Source organism: Acartia tonsa, chromosome 13, assembly GCF_053477335.1.
Source record: "Acartia tonsa isolate MP-2025a chromosome 13, ASM5347733v1, whole genome shotgun sequence".
Classification (NCBI taxonomy): domain Eukaryota; kingdom Metazoa; phylum Arthropoda; class Copepoda; order Calanoida; family Acartiidae; genus Acartia; species Acartia tonsa.
In genome coordinates, this window is record NC_137272.1 from 21,823,324 (window position 1) to 21,843,271 (window position 19,948).

General features: G+C 30.5%; 1 protein-coding gene across 3 annotated transcripts in view; it reads left to right on the plus strand.

The window, feature by feature from the left end:
- The window catches only part of LOC145304022 (uncharacterized), a 528,912-nt gene that overhangs the window by 100,251 nt on the left and 408,713 nt on the right, over window positions 1–19,948 (plus strand). For 2 of the 3 annotated variants that reach the window (XM_080145773.1, XM_080145774.1), the window contains exon 3: window positions 927–1,016. In XM_080145773.1, the coding sequence (XP_080001899.1) occupies window positions 927–1,016 (90 nt within the window). Of the gene's footprint in view, window positions 1–926; window positions 1,017–16,778; window positions 16,992–19,948 lie in introns of those variants that run through there. The other variant, XM_080145775.1, reaches the window with a different exon arrangement.

Below are 19,948 nucleotides of genomic sequence, written 5' to 3' on the forward strand. Positions count from 1 at the left end.
TCTTGGCCAATAATATCCGGAATTCAGGGATAGGTCACTCAGATATAAATTAATTTCTCCCGTGCTTAGAATAACGAATTCTGTCTTTGGAAACTTACACATCTCTGTCCTCAATTAAAAAAATCATTAAATTAAAAATAAATTAAAGGAATTGTTAAAAATCATTATTTTGAGGGAAGTATGATATTCTTCTATGGGACTATCCCTGTTATTCTGAATAAGATGCATTAATTAGTAAATTATAAGTAATTTTAAATTCTTATTTTAATTACTTTAAAAAAATAAAAACCAAGTATTTCTACAACAGATAAAAGCTTACGATACAGGGCAAGTCAGAATCATCCTTTCAATTTTTATCGTTAGATGATTATCAATAAGTTATATATCTATCATTGTTAATGTTCTTTTATCCCTTAGTTTGATTTGCTATACTTTGCTAGTAAACATTTCATATTTTCTAAATATAGATAATTCACATAAAAGGTTGGGTGATTTTTTAAACTTGTAAATTACAAAATTCACGAAACTTATCTGTCATTTGTTATGTATACCCTGATCAAATGTTTCTCGTAGCTGGCTAATATAACGATATACCCCATCACCCCACATTTTGACTTTACCCCATCCCCTCCCTCTGACCATGAGGAACTTATTGACCAACATTTGAGGACTATATTGATAACCTAAACTGATGAAAAAAATCCATGTATGTTTCTTTGCATATGTGTGTAATTTTATCCCCAGTAAGGTCACAAAAACAGCTAAATTGGTTATAAAATAAAACTACACATACCACTGATATTTAATAGATTACTGATACTCTAACAACCCCCAAAAAAGAATATTCCAGAATTGTAACATGAAGAGGCTAGAGTCGCAGCCGCTATTGATTCTAAATTAATCTAATAATATAATTTTCATTTCAGGTCTTGTAATATCAGAGTTTGCAAAACGTGCCGTGAGTATACCAGTCGTAATGGACAAGACTGGGTATGCTCCATCTGCCATAGACAAAGGTAGGTTAATATTATTGACCCCAAATATTGAAAACAGCCTGAAAATGGATCAAATTGCGTCATTCTGCTACTCTAAATTTCTTTTAGAGAAAAGAGTTAAAATCAAAGAAATGGACAAAGCCCAATATGCGCCACTTTTGATTCCTATGACGTCATAAAAATTAAGAATTCTTCATCCCTTTATTATGGTTTTTCTTTCCCACTTCTCCTCTCATCTCCCTCATTTTTATGACGTCACAGGAATCAAAAGTGGTACAGATTGGGCTTCGTCAAAGAAATGCTGATAATTGCACCATCCTGTTACCCCAAATATCTAATTTTAGTACAGATAACTAACTCTTATCTAATCTTATCTTATAATAATATTCTTCCCCTCAAATATTGTAAACACTTGAAAATTCAAATGTGCGTAATTCATATAAGCAAAATTTCTCTAAGGAGAAAAGATTTAAATACTCAAGATATCTTTCTGAAAATTAAAAACATCTAGGCGTAATAAGACTTCAAGGGTCTAGTAACTGATATTCTTCCATTCCACTCACCCCCTAACTAGCTAATTATTTATATACAAATACTATTGACATAAGCATCCTTTTACCCCAACTACTTAAATACTTGAAGTTAATTAGTATATATGTAGTAGTGAATGGTCATTGGTATTCTTAACCACTGATTAATTATCTAAACCACCAGTCGTAATGGGACTTTAAGGGTCAAGAAAATTATAAACTTATATTTCCATCACCCCCAAAATCTGCTAATTAATTAAAAATAATAGTAATTGAAGCATCCTGGTACTATATAAATTATTAGCGGCTTCGCCCCTAGCCTCTAGGAGCCCCCAAGAGGTGATTTAAAAAAAAAAATTTAAATTAAGTATTTCTGGTGCTGCCATTTATTGTGAAGTAACTGCCTAAAAACAATTTTATTTTTTTTGGGGGGGGGGTTGAGGATGCGCCCCCCCCCCCCCCTCCAAGAAAATAGCTTAAAACCACCACAGGACCAATAGGTATATACCCTGAAGAGTAGAATCCGATCGGTTCAGTGGTTACCGAGATCTTAAGGGACAGACGGAGCAGACGGACAGACAGACAGACATCGTTTTACTTTGTATTATAGATTTTAACTAACAGAGCACATTGCGTCAGCCTCTTAACCCAAAAACTCCTAGAACCTTAAAAAGGAAAAAGGTTTTAAATACAAAAGATACATTTCTTAAAAACTATGAAATCTTTAAAAGAAACAAATTATGTTTTTAAAGGAAATTAAACAATGATATTATACAGAAAAGAGGTGATTATGATAAGTGCTTTACTAATATGTAAAATATTTTTTTGGTAAAACGCCACAACGTTTTATTGATTTAAACTATACAATTATTTATGTTCAGTAATGGGGGGACTTTTTCATCGACTATATATTCCTACTGGTCATATTAAGTTTAGGTGGACCTTTAAAAAATATTTAAATTGCTTTAGTTTAAAGCAGTTTTAAATATGGTTACAGGACAAACGCAGGAGTCCCAAACGTCAGAGTGAACAAACGCAGGAGTGTTAAAATATTAATTTAATTAAGTATTTTTATACAGATTAGGTTAGGTTAAGAAATGAATGTACAAATAAGCCCCTGAAGGGTTAGGCATTAACAATCCAATAAGATGGTCTAAAATAGGTTAGGTTAGGCTGAATGTCCACTCCAACGTTTAGGACTCCTGCGTTTGTTCTAGGACCTTAAATATATAAAATCCATTTATAAGCAAAGAAGATTAAAGTGACTAATAAGGTATAAAGATGATCTTTTTAACGTACTTTATTTGACGTACAGACGGACAGACGTAAAGATATTTTAGTAAAGTCAACAGGAATTAATCTGTGAGGATGATTATAAAATATTTCTAATTAAATAGGAAGTCTGATGACATATAATTAAGTTTCGGGTCGGGTGTCCTCACAATCCAGTCAATTTTAATAGCGATGCTACTCTCCAATTAAAAATATTTGTCTGTTTGTCCGTCTGAATAGATTTTTAGAAATTTTAATATACTAAAATCGATAACCAAAGTCCTATGAACATATTATTGGTTGTCCATTTTTTAAAACTAATATTTTGATCTACTGTAGGGATAATTTTGTTCATTATCATTGGGTATGTAAATCAGTCTATCTTTGATTGTCTTATCCCTTAAAATTTATTTCAAAAAGATCTTATTTTAAAGAAACAATAAAATCAAAAGTTCTTTTACTGCTGTTTCATAGATACACTTTATAGAAAGTGAAAGAGAAAAAGAGAGAGACAGAGAGACAGAGAGAGACAGAGAGAAGAGAGAGAGACAGAAAGAGAATGAGAGCGGGGAGAGTGAATGAAAGAAATATGATGATTAAATATTGGGGTCACCAGAAGTCAGTCTGTAATTTACTAGTTGATAAAATTTAAACTCTCACTCATTGGATTAATTAAAATAAAGTATAAAAATAAACTATGAATTTGCGCTTAATTTTTTTCTAAAATCCGAAAAAAAAATCATATTATTAAATCATAGAATTAGTCCCTGTTTTGTGGGCATCAAACCTCTAACCACCCCTTCGTTCACCTGCCAACTTTCAAGTATATTGAAAAACCCAATCCCCAATTGAAATTTTTACTTATTCCTCTTTCATTTTCCCAGGGATCGGAAGCCTCACGTAAGCCGCGTGTAAGCCTCAGTGAAATCGTGATTTTATCACTATAAAATTCAGCTGGATGTATAAAATGGCTCTTTAGCAGACAATCCTTCTTTCTGAAATTTTTTTTTCTGCTCACAAGCAGGTTTAAAACTGAGGCTTATGCGCGGCTTACGTGAGGCTTCCGATCCCTGCATTTTCCAACCTTAACTAAAAACAACCTTGTTATAACCCTAGTTTTTCCTAGTGTCTTTTATACCTATTAATTAATTGATCTTTGATTTTTTGAAGTAATTAAAATGTAATTATATAAATTTGATAAGAAGTATTTTAAGTCGATTATTAATAAGGACAGGTTACATATAAGTAAATAATTAGGTTTTATTTTAGATTTTACTAAAAACCATTCAATGACTTGTTAGCTTTAAAAAAAATTTTATTATTTTAAGGGGGAGGGGTCAAATGTTTGGAAGGGTAATTTAATGTATTTTCAAAATAATTTTTCTCCGCTCTGGACGTTCTAAAATTATTGCCTGTCAGGCTATTTAAAAATTAAAAAAATAATATTTACTCTTAAAATTCACGAAACCTTTACAATAATTTTGACAAAAACAAACAAAATAAGTGTGTAGTACTGCCGTTTACGAGATTTTGATAGATAAAATACATACTAGTGTCAAACTAATTGTATTATACTTTTGCCTGGGCCCATATTTTCTAGGTGGGGTAGGGTAAACCTTATTATTTATATTTACATGAGTAATCCTGCAAGGTAATATTTATGTAGGGGGGGGGGGGGGGGGCGCAAATTCTTCGAGGGGTTTTGTGTCCCACCCTCCAGAAAAGACTTAAAACCTTTAAAGTACCAATAAAAATTTATATATTCCCTGTAAACCACAAATTAATCGTTTCAAGAGTTAAAGATATCTTACGGGATGAACGAAATCGACGAACGGATAGACAGACAGACATTGTTATACTTTGTACTTTACCGTTCTTTATAAGAAACTTGAAAGGGTCTTATTTTGCCAAGTTGCAGATATGTGATAGATAGTATGATAATTATGGATACACATTAAAGTTGTGAAATATACAGGAATCTCTCACTTCCTCACCTGTTTTATCCTTGTGACGGCGCCCCTATCTTCTAATTCTCCATATTTAGGATAAGAAACTTAAAATGGTTCTTATTTTGCCAAGTTGCAGATATGAGATAGTATGATAATTATGAATACATAAAAGTTGTAAAATATACAGGACTTTTTCACATCCTCATATGTGTCTTTTCACTGCGCCCCTATGTTCTAATTCTCCCTTTTTAGGATAAGAAACTTAAAAGAGTCTTATTTTGCCAAGTTGCAGATATGTGATTGTATGATAATTATGGATACAATAATGTTGTAAAATAAACAGGAATCTCTCACTTCCTCACCTGTTTTATCCTTGTGACTGCGCCCCTATCTTCTAATTCTCCATATTTAGTAGAAGAAACTTCAAAGAGTCTTATTTTACCAAATTGCAGATATGTGATAGTATGATAATTATGGATGCATAAAAGTTGTAAAATAAACAGGAATCTCTTACTTCCTCACTTGTTTTATCCTTGCTAAAATTCATCCGATCTAGGACAAGAAACTTGAAATGTTCTTATTTTGCCAAGTTGCAGATATGTGATAATATGATAATTATGGATACATCAAAGTTGTGAAATAAACAGGAATCTCTTACTTCCTCACTTGTTTTATCCTTGTGACTTCGCCCCTATCTTCTAATTCTCCATATTTAGTAGAAGAAACTTCAAAGAGTCTTATTTTGCCAAGTTGCAGATATGTGATAGAATGATAATTATGAATACATTAAAGTTGTAAAATCAACAGGAATCTCTCACTGCCTCAATTGTTTTACCCTTGTGACTGCGCCCCTATCCTCTAATTCTCCCGATTTAGGATAAGAAACTTGAAAAGGTTCATATTTTGCCAAGTTGCAATTATAAATACTTCAAAGTTGTGTCTCCTTTTCGAATTAATTAATTAATTATCATTAACATGTTAGACAAACGGACAAAGTTAGTTATAGTGCAGATGGATATAAAAAGAGAGGGCTAGATAGAAAATAACAAAAACTTTTATTTAAATATGCATGTATTTTAAAGCATGGCAGAAAGACCAACTGGCAACGTAAATTATGTACTGGATGCTCATTAATATATAGGGTTTTTTTTCTAAAATATCAGTCGTCTATCTCAAACAGAATCCGAGGAAATCCCGTTTTCTCCACACACAGGGACAGACAACAGACAAAAAGACATTCTTAAATGCGCTAATTTCAAATCTTGGCGTTTTTTTATTAGCCAACTTTATAGTACACACAAGCCTTTCTGATAAAGAAAGGAATACAATTACAATCTTTATTCTTAGAAATATTAAATTCAGGGCTATGTATTCTGAAAATATATTAGGATAAGTGTATTTTTCCCAAATATGCCTTATTGTTATTTTTCGTTTCTTTGAAATATGAAATCTGAGATACTTCTTACCACGCGATAATCAAAAGGGGTGGATTTCAGCACATTGTATTTATCTATCCATCTTTCTTTCAAATCTAAAATTTTCTATCAAATTTTCAATCTACTAGCGGCAAATAAATATATTTTTTCTATGGGCTATCCTCCTAAGAGGATGGAGGATGGAGGTATCTTTGACCTATAAGAAGCTAAACTGTAAAGGAGAACCATATCGGTTCCGAAATTAATGTGGAACTTTGGTACACACACAGAAAGAAATACATTTTGTTATTTACTAAGTATATTTGCGATAACTTTTATTTAATAGATTCTTCCAATTTTTAACATTTACAAAACAGCCTGCTTTATTGCTTCAAGATCCATGTCAGATCTATATAGGAAATAAATGTCTATATATGAGCTTAAGTTTTCCAAGGAATAAATGTTTAAAACTCAAAGTGCTCCAATAATCCATAATAAACTCCCATTGACCAGAACGATATAACCTATTATTTTACTGCTTGAAGAATAAATTCTTTTTTTATTTTATGTTGCTATTTGAATTATATTGTGGTAGGGGTGAAGCAGTTCAACCCTACTGAGCGAGTTCGATTCAAACGAGCCCCTAGCCTTTAAGGATTCTATCAATAAGGAACTACAAAGTAGTTACTGTTTAAAAGATATATTTTGAACTGATTCATTACAATAGATATACAGGTTTATATAGCAAATAGAAGTATAATAATAGATTATGAGGGGTAGCTGGTGAGGGGTTCCTTTGAGCTGGGGCTGTGTCCACAGGCGCAAAGGTAGGAGGGAAGGCTGCCTCCTTGGGGTAGGCAGGTGATGGCAGAGAAAAGGGAAGGTCCGGCTGCGGAAAGGGGGAGGGGGGTAATCCCCTACCCATGCCCAGGTGGCCATTGTATTCCATAACAATGGGTTGGGTGACCGCTTATCAAAATGACCGTCTTTTGATAGCATATCTAAAGTTGATGGGTGGAGTTTTAACATCTGCATTTGCCGGGCGTCCCAGAGCGTAGTATACTCTAAGAAAGGCTTGTCCGTATGATGCCGTCTACCACAATATTGAAGTATTAAAGGGCGAATATAGGTTTGATATGATATAAGCTTATATGAAAGGTGCCATTTCATACTTTTAGAATATCTATGCCAAATTTAAAAATTCAAAAAAATCCTTAAGTAGATTTTGCAATTTTCTGTTTCAATTGAACATATGATAAATGAGATTGACGACAAACGGTTTATTTTAGCCCTTTACAAGACTTTTTTTTTGACTATTTTGCTTAAGTTTGATTGACTATTACAATGGCACGCACCTTAAAAGATAATTTAAATGTTTATTATTTTAGATTATATACTCTTTAATTCAATTTTTTAAAAGCGTAGAAATAATTTGCGTAAAAGTTTTGACTAGGGTAAATAATACGTCTTAAAGTTTATTTTCTGTACAAAGATCATTGGTTAATTCTGGAAAATATAAAAACCCTGATGTACGCAATTTTAACACACACTCACACGAACCTTAAAAAAACAGGGATTTGAAATCATTCTTCCTCCAAGAAAATTTTATCAATTATTTTTTTTTTACTTTTTACATTATTTGATGTTTTTTTAAACTTTTAAATATTTTACTTTATATAATTTGTATTAAGGTAGAAGATGGGTATATTTACCCCTGATTAATTAGTTTCCACGTTATTACGACTATCCTTTACGAAAGCTTTTTAATTCAACCTTGCTACGAAGCCTTGTGTGATGCTAGGGTAATTGGGTTCTTAGGGAACCACACTTATTACATAATATTATCTTGAGTTAGAAAGGTTTTAAGCTATAAACAGACTTATACAATTAGATATGTCAATATCCTTAAGTTATTTATAATCTATATAATGGCACCTTTGAAATAAGCTCATATTATATCAAACCTATATTCGCCCTTTAAATTTATATTCGTAAAACAGAAAATTTAAATTTATAATATAGTAAATAAAAGAAAACTTAGTTTTTAAATAATTTGATACTAGCGCTACGTGCGTAATGTGGTCAGATATTGAACTAAAATTTAACAGTTAAACTGTTTTTAACCTATTTTTTTATCATATATCAAAAATATACTATGACACCAGTAGAATCAGACTGCAGAGCCCAAATTTGAATTAAGTCCCCAATAAACTTTTTTTGGGGGATTTAAAAATCAATTTTATATGTTGCTGTGATCATTTTGATGGAAGCAAAAGCATTTTTTAGTTTGGGGTTAAATTGTTTCTTACAGAACAATTTGATGTGATTCAGATTATATCAATACAATAATAAAAACTCTACTCTGTTCGATGCAAATAATTTTTTTCTAAAACAATAATTTATATAGAAGAAATTTAACATTAAAATAAAACATATTATTCTGAAGTCTGAACCAATTAGAAGTCTCGTTTCATTTCAGTTTTTTACAATTCAAAAAAGAGTGTTTTCACAAAGTGACCTATTTCCAATGTAGTTAAATAATTTTTATTTAATTAAAATGAAAAGAATGAAAACTATACACATAAAAGATACATGCTTTTAAAAAATATTTAAAAAAATAAGTTTGAATAATCTTATATTTTATCATATTTGTATATGTGACAAAAAAAAATTTGTTGTATTGCGTAAACATTTGTTGTCATCTTTCACTATTTAACCCTTTACAGCCATTTTTTTTGTGTTTTAAATAAGAGATGAAAAACAAGCACGATAAAGTTAATTCATTAATATATTGTAAAGAATTAAGTTTTTAATGAATTAATTTAGATGAAATCAAAAGGCCTAATTTTACTCTATACCAGAATACTATATATATGAAGCAAAACACTCTAAAAGCTACGAATTTTACCCAAATAAAAAAAGACCTTTTGCTCCGATCAAAAAAGACCACAGCAACAGTAAAATTAATTTTTAAATCCCCTCAAAAAAGTTTATTGGGGACTTAATTCAAATTTAGGCTCTGCAGTTTAATTCTACTGGTGTCATAGTATATTTTTGATATATGTTTTAAAAATAGGTTAAAAACAGTTTAACTGAACATTTTAACCCTTTCAGGACGATAATTTGAAATAAAAAATATTAAGATCCTAAAATAGTTTAAAGAAAGAAATCGTCAGGGAGAAGATAATGTCAGAATTCAGATAAATAAAAGAAAGTAAATAAAACATTGAATAAACCTAGCCAATAGCGAGATAATTATATCGAGCCCAACTCTAGTTTCTACATAAGAATAACCCCCTGACCCTCCCTGGTAACACAAGCCTAATAACTCAGGTACAGAGATATTACACATGAAGAAAATACATTTTCTGTAACATTGCTATAGCATCAATTTTATTGTACAACACAGGATTCTTAAGGGATAAGACAATAGACGATAGAATTAGATTGATATACATTCCCAATGAGGATAAACGAACTTACCATTTCTGTAGATTAAAAATTATTAGTTTGAAATTTAAACAAAGTATCCAAAGTTTTAACGTGTAAGAAAAGTGGTGTTGAAGAATGGAATACCAGTGTTATTTACAGTCCAATGTCCCTATCCACCCTGTGTTCAACGCATGCAGTGATTGTGATCAATATAAGTCCCTAAAAATGTTAAGCTTCATTTTAATTTCATCAATTATGACGCGATTTAGACAAAGATTCGAACCTAACACCCTTCCGACAACTTCAAAGCTTTCAGACAAATTTGTATATTCAAATTACTTAAAATTTGAGAAAATCAATACATGTTCGTTCCGTCAATATAATTTGAATTTCAGAGTATTAGGTTACATTTTAAGGCGCGAAGCTGCTCTATAAATTTTGTGTTTGTAAGTCCGCTGGTCTGTCTGTCAGTTATTATTAATGTGTGAGTTTGGGTCTGTAAGTAATTAGACGAAAAAATTTCTTTCTAAAAAATAAAACTTGAGCGATTCCCCTCATACTGTATCAGAACCAAATACGAAATTTTATATTTTGATAAAAAATATTATCTATGCCTGTTTCAGTTTAAGTTAAGTAAATGGATGAAGGTCCCAAATGGGTACCCCGTAGAGTTAAGGCACCGCAGTGCAGGGTCCATTAAAAGGTCTAAAAATAAATGTGCGGACTGACACTTAAATTCAGAATAGCTTTGTTACAACTAAAAAATACAAATTTCAATGATCCATAGTAAAATAATTTTAGGTATATATGTATATGTATGTTGTTTTTTGGTCCATAATTAAAAAATGATTTTTTTACCGGTATTTGTTATATAAATTTAGGAACAAAGCAGGTGCTTTTCGTTGTAGCGAATCTACTTTATAATAATAAGTGTATGTACGTCTGTCAAGAACGTTTTTAAGGATGCGTTATTGTCATGTCTTTTAATTAAAATTAAGTGTGTTTACCATTTCTCTTAATCAGTGGCGTGCGCAGAAATTCGGCTAGGGTGTTTAGCTTAAACACTTGTTTTTCACCCCCTTTCTACACGCTAATGCTACTCGAGTAAACCCCCCCCCCCCCCGGAAAAAATATACTGTTGAACTAAAATGTAAATCTAGTGTCTTAGGGGTCAACATAATCTCCCTCTCTCCCCCAATTCTAAAACTACCCCAAGATGCTAAGGGCGCAGCCGCTACAATGCATAATAAAAATACATAATGCCTACATACATGTATATTTTTTCTCGTTTATTGTTAGTATATAGTTTTACGTTCAACTGTGAACTACCTCGTTGCAGGGATGCAGTGATATCACAATGCTATTATATAAAGTAGTAAGCTTTTTTTCTGTAGTGAAGGATCTCGCTAACCGCTGAACTGATATGGCTCTCCTTTACAGGGTAGCTTTAAAAAGTCTTAGGAAGGTTTATAACTATTTCGGGGGAGGATATCACCAAGAGATATATCCCCAATAAGAAATGTCCCCCCCCCCAAAAAAAAAAAAAAAAAAAATAAAAAAACTTTTTATAGGGGTCGAATTCCCCCTACCCCTCAAGTGCCCCTAGAGGCCTCTAGGGGCGTATTCGCCAATGCAGATAAAATAATATTTTCAGTTATTTTTTAAGTTAATGATTCTGCTTTGGGTCCTTATTGGAGAGAATAATTTAACTACCATTGTACTTTTCTTCCCTGATTTTTTATACTTTGTGAATAAAAGGATATTATTCAGGGAACGAAGGGATGAAACCGGTTGATTTAATTTACAATCCCTTTTTTTCCATTTTTACTACCTATCATAAGCATAGTTATAAACATAAACTTTTAAAAAGATGATAATTTATCATCCATTGTCCTATCTCTTAAATCACTGGATCTTATTACGTCAGGGATGTGGCACCTGTATAAAAACTATTTTTCCAGTATAATATAACAATTTACTGTGTTTTTTTTTAATATTTTATGATCTTTATGTACAGTATATTTTATAAAGTAAGATACAGAAATTCACTATATTTTGTCAAAATAGTTTTTATTCATATTTCAAACTACTGAGCTTATATTTCATTAAAAAGTTTTGAAAATAGTTAAAAATAATTTCGATATGTGAAAAAAAGATATAGCAAACGACTGGATTTTCTGTGAAGCTTAGTATAAGTTTATTAGGCCTATAACCTGTCAAAGACAAATGAAAAAATATTACCCTCCCTTTAAAATTTATTTCCTTAGGAATCATATAGAGGTGAGGGTCGAAGCCACTAGCTTTATTATAAAGGATAAAGCACATAAATAAGAATTATTCTATAATCATAATAATCCAGAACCCACATTATACAAGAATAACAATATTCATTAAGTTGGTAGACATTGAGAAGGGTAGAACTTCTTATTTTTGTTCCCTTCCTAACTGGACAAAAGAAAGAACTGTCGTTTACAATAACAGAGTAGTGTCTGTGGAGAAAAAAAAGATTATCTTCAAGTGAGATTAACAATTTTCTCAATTAGAAAATTACATAAATAACATGAATAATCACCTTTCTAAAAGAGCTTTTTACATATAAAAATCAGTATTTAACAAAATGCATTTAAGACGGAAAGACACATCCTTAATACTGAAAAGCTTCGCTTATAATAATGATCAGTGAAATAGAAAATTCTAATACAAAGACAAAGAGATTTATTATATAGATAGCTAGGAAGGATAGCAAGATAGATAGATACACAGGAAACAAAATAGAAATATATAAATAATGAAATGAGAATTACTAATGTTTTTTATTATGAAGCTTAAGATCTCAGTAATTAATGGTAAAATTGGGTTGTACTTTTCAGGAAAGCTGTTAAAAATGTGTTGAAATGATTTTAGGCTATTTACATCATCTCCTCAAGTCTCCCCTAGAGGCTAGGGGCGAAGCAACCATCAAAGAAAAAACAGTTTTGCCATCAATTTTTACACTTATAAAAAGTTATCAATCCTAGTATCCGAATTTATAAAGTAGTAAGATTTTTTGTTTGTCCGTTAAGATCTCGCTAACCATTTAAATGATAGAGTTTATGGAAGCTTGATATAGGTCCTGGGAGGCTAGGATGGTATAGGTGTTAGATATAAGTCTTGAGATGCTTTCAGTCTATTTTTCTGTCTCCTCAATCCCACTTAAAATAAAACAAAGCATTTTAATGCTTGTGGCGCAGCTGCTAGTTCAGTAAATGGTATCAAACGCTGTTGTTCTATAAAAACATTTCGTCTCAACAATGATCTTGTAAACTATCAAAACATACTGAGAAAAAAATAATTAGAAATTCCTCTTTTTTTCCAATAATATGACAAGTCTTTGTTAATAAGGTGGGCAATCACTTCCAAATGATGCTTTTTATTTACAAAAAGGAAGGGGCTGTTTTTCCTGTTGCAATAAAAGAATAGAGAATTAGAGAAGAAAATGTTCCGATTTTACATTGGGTCATTGGTATTTCAGATGGTTAATTGCCGCACCTTCATAGATCGGAGTGGGGGGGGGGTTGAAATTTCACTTCCTTCGCCCTTTTATTTAACAAACTTAGCCAAAGGGTCCTTAAAATTTAAGGGAGGTAGTTGTCTTGAAAATATACATCTATTATTTCAATGATATATGGTTCTGATGATTTGATAATGTGATACATGTGCGGAAGTATAAGCACACCATATTAGGAAGGGTGGTTTGAAATAATAGACAATAGATTTACAGTCTCATTAGAATCAATAGATAGGGATTAGAGGTGTTAATGTTTAAAGATCATAGTTATAAACACAACATTTCTGCCAGTCATTAAAAATTGTATTAGATCACACACCACTTTATATGCTTTTGGTTAAATTAGGTTTAAAAAATGGTTAGTAATCTCCCGCAGACATTAGACAATTTTTCTATGGGGGATTTCTCTTTGGGAGACTGGTACCAACCACCAAAATAGACACAACCCTTCCCTGGACCTCTAAGAAGATCTACTGTGAAAAAGAACCATATTGGTTCAGTAAGTCTTTCGCAAATAGATATCATGTTATTTTTGAATAAGGAAATACCTCAACCTCCCCTTCTTGAATGTTTAAAATTTAAAGGGTTTACATTTTTCTAATTATTCGAATCTACTTAATAGACATTCATAGTAAATATTATTTAATAAAAACTATGCGCTTACTACATCACACAAAAAGTGGTGCTGCAAAAAATTTAGTTTTTTATAAATTTATGCTTTTATAAACCTACAATAGGTCGGCCTCTGAAAGATTTTGGCGGGGACCTTAATGGGTAAAGCAATGGGTGATAAGTTGATGTAGAAACAAAATTGTATCTTCTATAGATTGAAAACATTGATTGAAAAGTTTACACACCACTTGTTTCGAATGAAACAATAAAATTAATAAAAGTTTTTGACCTAATTAACAAAGTACCGTGAGTGTAAAACTTTAGTTGCGATTCCAATATCCTCTCACTCCCTGAGTTTTTAAGGTAATTTAACATTTTTAGCAATTGTATTCGGAGGAAAGTTTAATTTAACATTCATTGATTTATCCTTGTATGTTTATTGGGATGGACTTATACATTTTAAGAAATTTTTCTCCTTCCTTGGTTTGATTATCGTTTTTTGTAGACCCATATTTGTTATAATCCTACCTCCCTCTTATTTAGAAATTAGTATAAACTTATTACTCACATAAACAACATTAAAACATAAAACAAGGATAGTTATGTCCATGATTTTAATAGTGACAATATTAAAAAAAATTTATTAACAAGAACAACAATGTACAAGTGAAGTAGCTGATCACAAAAAAAAGTTAATAATATTTTTTTATGATTAAAAATTATTTTGCCTTAACTTTTGCACCAATGAAGTTCAAGATTTCGAAGAAAAGTTTTTCTCTACCATATTATGCTTTAATTGTTATCAGTTATTGAAAAATGCATTCTTTCAACAACGAATAAAACAGTTGTTTTGAATTGTAAATAGTTGATATTAAAATAATAAATGTATAATTATAGATGGATAAATCAGACCTTTTTCGCCTGCTAGCAAATTGCTTTCTGATGTTTTGTAGCGACTTGGCTGTGTTTAAATTTCCGACGCTATTGACTGTAGAGTTACATACAGCTCGTGTTCAATCTATTTTTTGCTTAATATCAAAATAGTTTTTCTTGGGATTAAAGTTTAAATGATTAATTTGTTGCATCTTTAAATTGAATAAAATATAAAGAAAAGGTCTTTCCTATAACCACATAGGTTTACCTTTCTTAATAGATGCCTAAAATTGATGTCATACATCCTCTATTCATTAAAACATATGATTTCTATCCTTTTTTGTAAAGTAAAAAGATTCAACGGATATTCTTAAAGCCCAATTTTAAAAATAGCAGTTAAATTTTGAATCATGCATATGATAATAGGAAAAAAATAAACTATGAACCAATAACTAAATTATTGGCATTTTTATTGATTCTTTAAGAAAGTTATTTTAAAATTTTGTTATTCAAAATAATTTCAATAAATCTTCCAAAAAAGTTTAAGTTATAGAATGTACTTTTGTGTTTATTTTTTATTTACAGATAAAATAAGTGTTATAAAAAATGTAATTAAATATGAAACATGAAAAAATGTGAAAGCAAAAAAGTTATAAAAATGGCCTTTGAAGAAATAAGTTATAGTTAAAGATAAATTCAAGAGTTATATGAAAAAGGGTATACATATTTAGTTGTGCTTTTAAGGGAAACTTCATTAGTTTTATGAGATGGATTGATGTAAAAAGGAAAACTGATCAACTATTTTAATGTTATAGTGATAACAATTCATAATGAATCAAAATAATTCAAATGGAATCGACCTACAAAGACTGGATGGTTTAAATTCAAAGAGGATTTTCATTTTTAGTAAATTTTATGTCACTTTATATTATTTTTACTTTGACAAGGATGATAATATTCATAAGTAGCGAAGTACATATTCTATTTGTTGGAATATCAAGCATAGTGAAACTGAAGTACAGACAAAATAATTTCTAGAAGTGCAGCACTGTTCGATATGCCACTTGTTGGAAGTATAGATAGATGGACAATGTAGCCTCATTACTTTTAACTTTTTGTTTAGTAACAAAGCTACTCTTTAATTCACTTTGCCAGTATGTCTGTATGTTACAATAAAGGATCCACTATACAACTCACCGTCAGTCGGTCTGTCTGACTGTCGACCATGCTACAATAGAATAAAAATTACTGTTTAGAGTTTCGTGATTTTCTATTGCTTATCATATCCTTTACTCTCTTTCTTTTTGACCATTGAACATCTGTTCTTTAACTCACGAGTCACTATGACTGTATGTTTAACCATTTTTTTTCTTCGCTTCTTAGTGACTACTAATGCAGTATTGCTACATTTTTTTATGAAATAATTAAATGACTAGGTAAAAACTAACTTATTGATTTTACCCGACTTTTTGTTTTCTAAAATCCGTTAAATTTATTCTATTTATATTTTACATGAATTTCAAGCTACCAAAATATAAACTAACTAGTATAAATGACATAAAAATTAAATTTAAGAAAAACCTCTTCGCCTCAAAAGACATGATTGTAAAAAGAAGGAAATTAGAAAATTGATTTTTTCAATCTTTTAAAGAAATCCTCAAAATAAAAATAGAAAAATCACGGAACCTTAAAAAATATCCTGACTATGTAGAATATTTGTATTACAAAAAAATCAATTTTCTAACCTTAACCTACAAACCTAGAAAACTACATTGTTACATGCGGGCAAAGAGAAATTATTTGATAAATCAATGTTTCTAAGTGAAAACAATGAACAAAATGATTTAAAAACAGGCATTTATTAATTATTATTTACTTAAATGATAAGATAATTGGTGATTTATTTGCAAATTATACTTGTACTTTTTTCCATTTTTGGCCCTAAACAAAAACTAAATATACAACTATTACATGATTAAGATTTTTTATTCAAAATATTGAGATCTGTCATAAAATAAGCTTATAGCTCTCTCCTATGTGTTTTTTTTATCAATTTCTTTTTTAAAAAATAGATTATCATGTACATAGTTAGCAGATATTGTCAACAATTCTTCCATTTTTCTGAATTTGAGTAAATAATAATTGGAAGGCGTAGTTAACTATATCATGTGTTATAATCAAAATGGCGGCTTTTACATCTCAAATCAAAATGGCGGTTGTTTACAACAAAATGGCGGCTATTTGCAACAAAATGGCGACTGTAGTGTTCCTGAAAGTTGTAGAATTGGGCAGCTGGAGGTGCGCAGGGGCTGTACAGGAACTCTGTACGCCAGGATTCCCAGCAGGACGCCGATCTGGAGAAAAATGTAAGGTTTTAAAACAATAAGACAGTAAATTGCACTGGTACCCAAAGATTTATAACAACGTTATCATATTAGCTGGTTTTAAAACTTTTGGTGCTTTTATTTGTTTATAATTTGCTTTATTTCAAACTAGCAGTTTAAATTTTAACCTACAGAAAGATAATTTGTTTATCATATATTTGGAATTGCTCATCAGTTTATCGGCTGGCCAATGTCTTATTGCTCTAGATCCCTTAGTTTTTAAAAAGTTTTTAAAGCAAATCAGGTTTGTGATTTTTCTATCCTTGTTTATGTAAAAAAACAAGCCTAAAACTGCAAGTCTATAAGAATGGGTTTTATTCTTAAGTAGCTTTCTTGCTAAGGCTTAAAAGTGTCATATTACATAGTACATTACAAGTAAAAAGAGAAAAAAAAGTGATAGATAGATAAAAAGAGAAAAAGAGATAGAAAAATAGGTATAGTGAGAGAGAGAAAGACAGAGAAAGGGAGACAGACAGAGAAAGACAGAGACAGGCAGAGAGAGATGAAGAAAGAGAGAAAACTTAAATTTGTGTAAAATATCATGTAAAAAATCACGAAACTTAGCAATTTAATTATCAGTTCGATTATCAGATTCAGAATAAGTGTTAATATTAGTTATAGAGTTGCTACGCTTCCCATAAACGTACGCTCATTAAAAGTTATCTGTTTTTAAATGACTTAAATAATAAATAAACATGTCTTAATTGCTTTCATTAAAACTTATATCTTAACATTTTTGCTATTTCTCTAGAGAGGGAGAGGAAAATTGCACTAAAATTAATCCAATTCTTTATCTATATTCATATCAAGCTAACAAAACTTGAATGTTTACAACAATTACAGTATTATATTGAAGGAAAAAAATCTATGTTTTCTCCTAAATTAAGATATTTTTTGGCAGAGGTGAAATTGTTTTTTTTTGTGTAAGTATTATAACCCATAATGTGTAAATATTAAATATGCTTCTGAATTTTTTTTGAAGATTTTTCCTCCATAATCATAAATGGTCGTCCGTCTGATTTGTTGATACTCGCTATTGTGAATGTTGTCATCCTTGTTAAAAGCGTAGCTTTTCTATAATAAGGGTCGGTCCGTCCGTCCGTAACAATTAGCTTTTTTCATTAATTTAGGCATCCTATCGTTTTCAAACTTTGCATGTAATTATTGTAGTAGATAGGTACGATTTAGTAAGCGTAGCAACTCTATAATCGTTACGAGAATGTTCGTACGTCCATTTTAAACATGTTGCTTTTTTACTTTTTTAACAACAAATTTTTATGTGATATAATAATCCGATTGATCTGATTTTTGGAGTACTGATTCCTATTAAAAATTTTGTCAAAACTATATTTTGCATAATTAGTTCTGACATTCTACAAGAAATAATGTTCGTCTGTCCGCCCGTTTCGGAGTTTCGCTTTTTTTAATGTTGTCATCCTTGTTTAGTAATAGTTAACATATATCTGAAGAAGCTGTTTTCGGTAGAAATTTTTATGTAAAACTTTGAATAAATTAAAATCTTATATATTTATGTACATAGCAAGATTTTACTTATTTCGTAGATTATAATATATATTCTGTAATAATTTCTGATCTTAAATGGTTATCAAATACATCAACAGTTTTAGATATTAAACAGGAGTATTATAATTCAAATTTGGTGATTTCTGAGATTTTTTTAAAAGGCTGTCATTTTAATTGTTGGTTTACCATTATGATAGAATTGACAGATTTAAATTATGGTCAGCTAGCTAATTAATATTGCGTGCACAGGGTTCCAAGGGGATGGAGATTGTAAGTGGGTAAAAAAAAGAGTGGTAGGCTTCTCCAATTTTGATTTGTTGACACAACCTCATGCCCCACCCCCCTCCCCCTTTCTCATACCCATGCATTGACTTGATCTCTACAATGCGCCAATTAAAAGATTGTTAAAGCATCATATTATGCGTTATTTTTTTGTGGTAATTGGATGGGTAGTTTTTATATGTAAAGCATTTGTATATTCATCTATATACATCTTCTTATACCAAAGAAAAAATTTATATTCATTCATGTTAACGATTTAAATGTTTATTGTAAACTGCCAAAAAATACATTATAAAACACAATTATAAGTAAGCAATCTAGAAATTGAATTAATGTTCAACATAAATTGTCTTAATTTTGTTTGGTTTTAGTAAAATTAATACCAAAATTGCTGCGTTTAATTTTCTCTTTAAAGGAACCTTTCTTTTTTATCCCAAGGTGGTTTAAGGCTATATTGCTAGTCCCATTCTTATTTAGATGCTCGTTTTATAAAAATAAGATTATCAAGTTTGTAAAAACGTCTGGCTAAAGATAGATAGTAAGTTCTGAAAACAAAGGTTTGGGCACAAAATAGCAACCAAAAAAAAGCCATTCAATTAATTTAGGATTTAGGGAGTACCCTTTTACTTTGTTTCTTTCTCTTTGGGGGTGTTGTGTCCCCCAGATAAATTGTCTAAAACCAACCTTGAACCATTAATAAAAATACCCGGGGATCTAAAGGGAAAGACATCCCTAATGATGATACACAAAATTACCCCTTAGTAGATTACAATTATTTGTTGAAATGTACGGAAACTCAATTAAATGAACCAAAAAATCAAAATTTGATAGAAGTCCCCAAATTTGTTAAGCCAAAAAATAAGAAAACGTTATTATAAAATTTTGGGGACTAGTTTAATAAACATCCCAATGTCCCACCCCTCAATGAAACTTACCTGTTAATGGTGGAATGACCGGTACTGCCGTTTAAGAGGTCTTTCGAGACATACACACAAACATACTACCAATAATTTTAAAGAAAAGGACCGAAAAAAATTAAGTTAAAAGCAATTTAGCTACGTTAAACCAAGCCCGTATTATAACCATCTTTCAATATTCGTGAACTATGGTTCTTATACAAGTACAACAGTAAA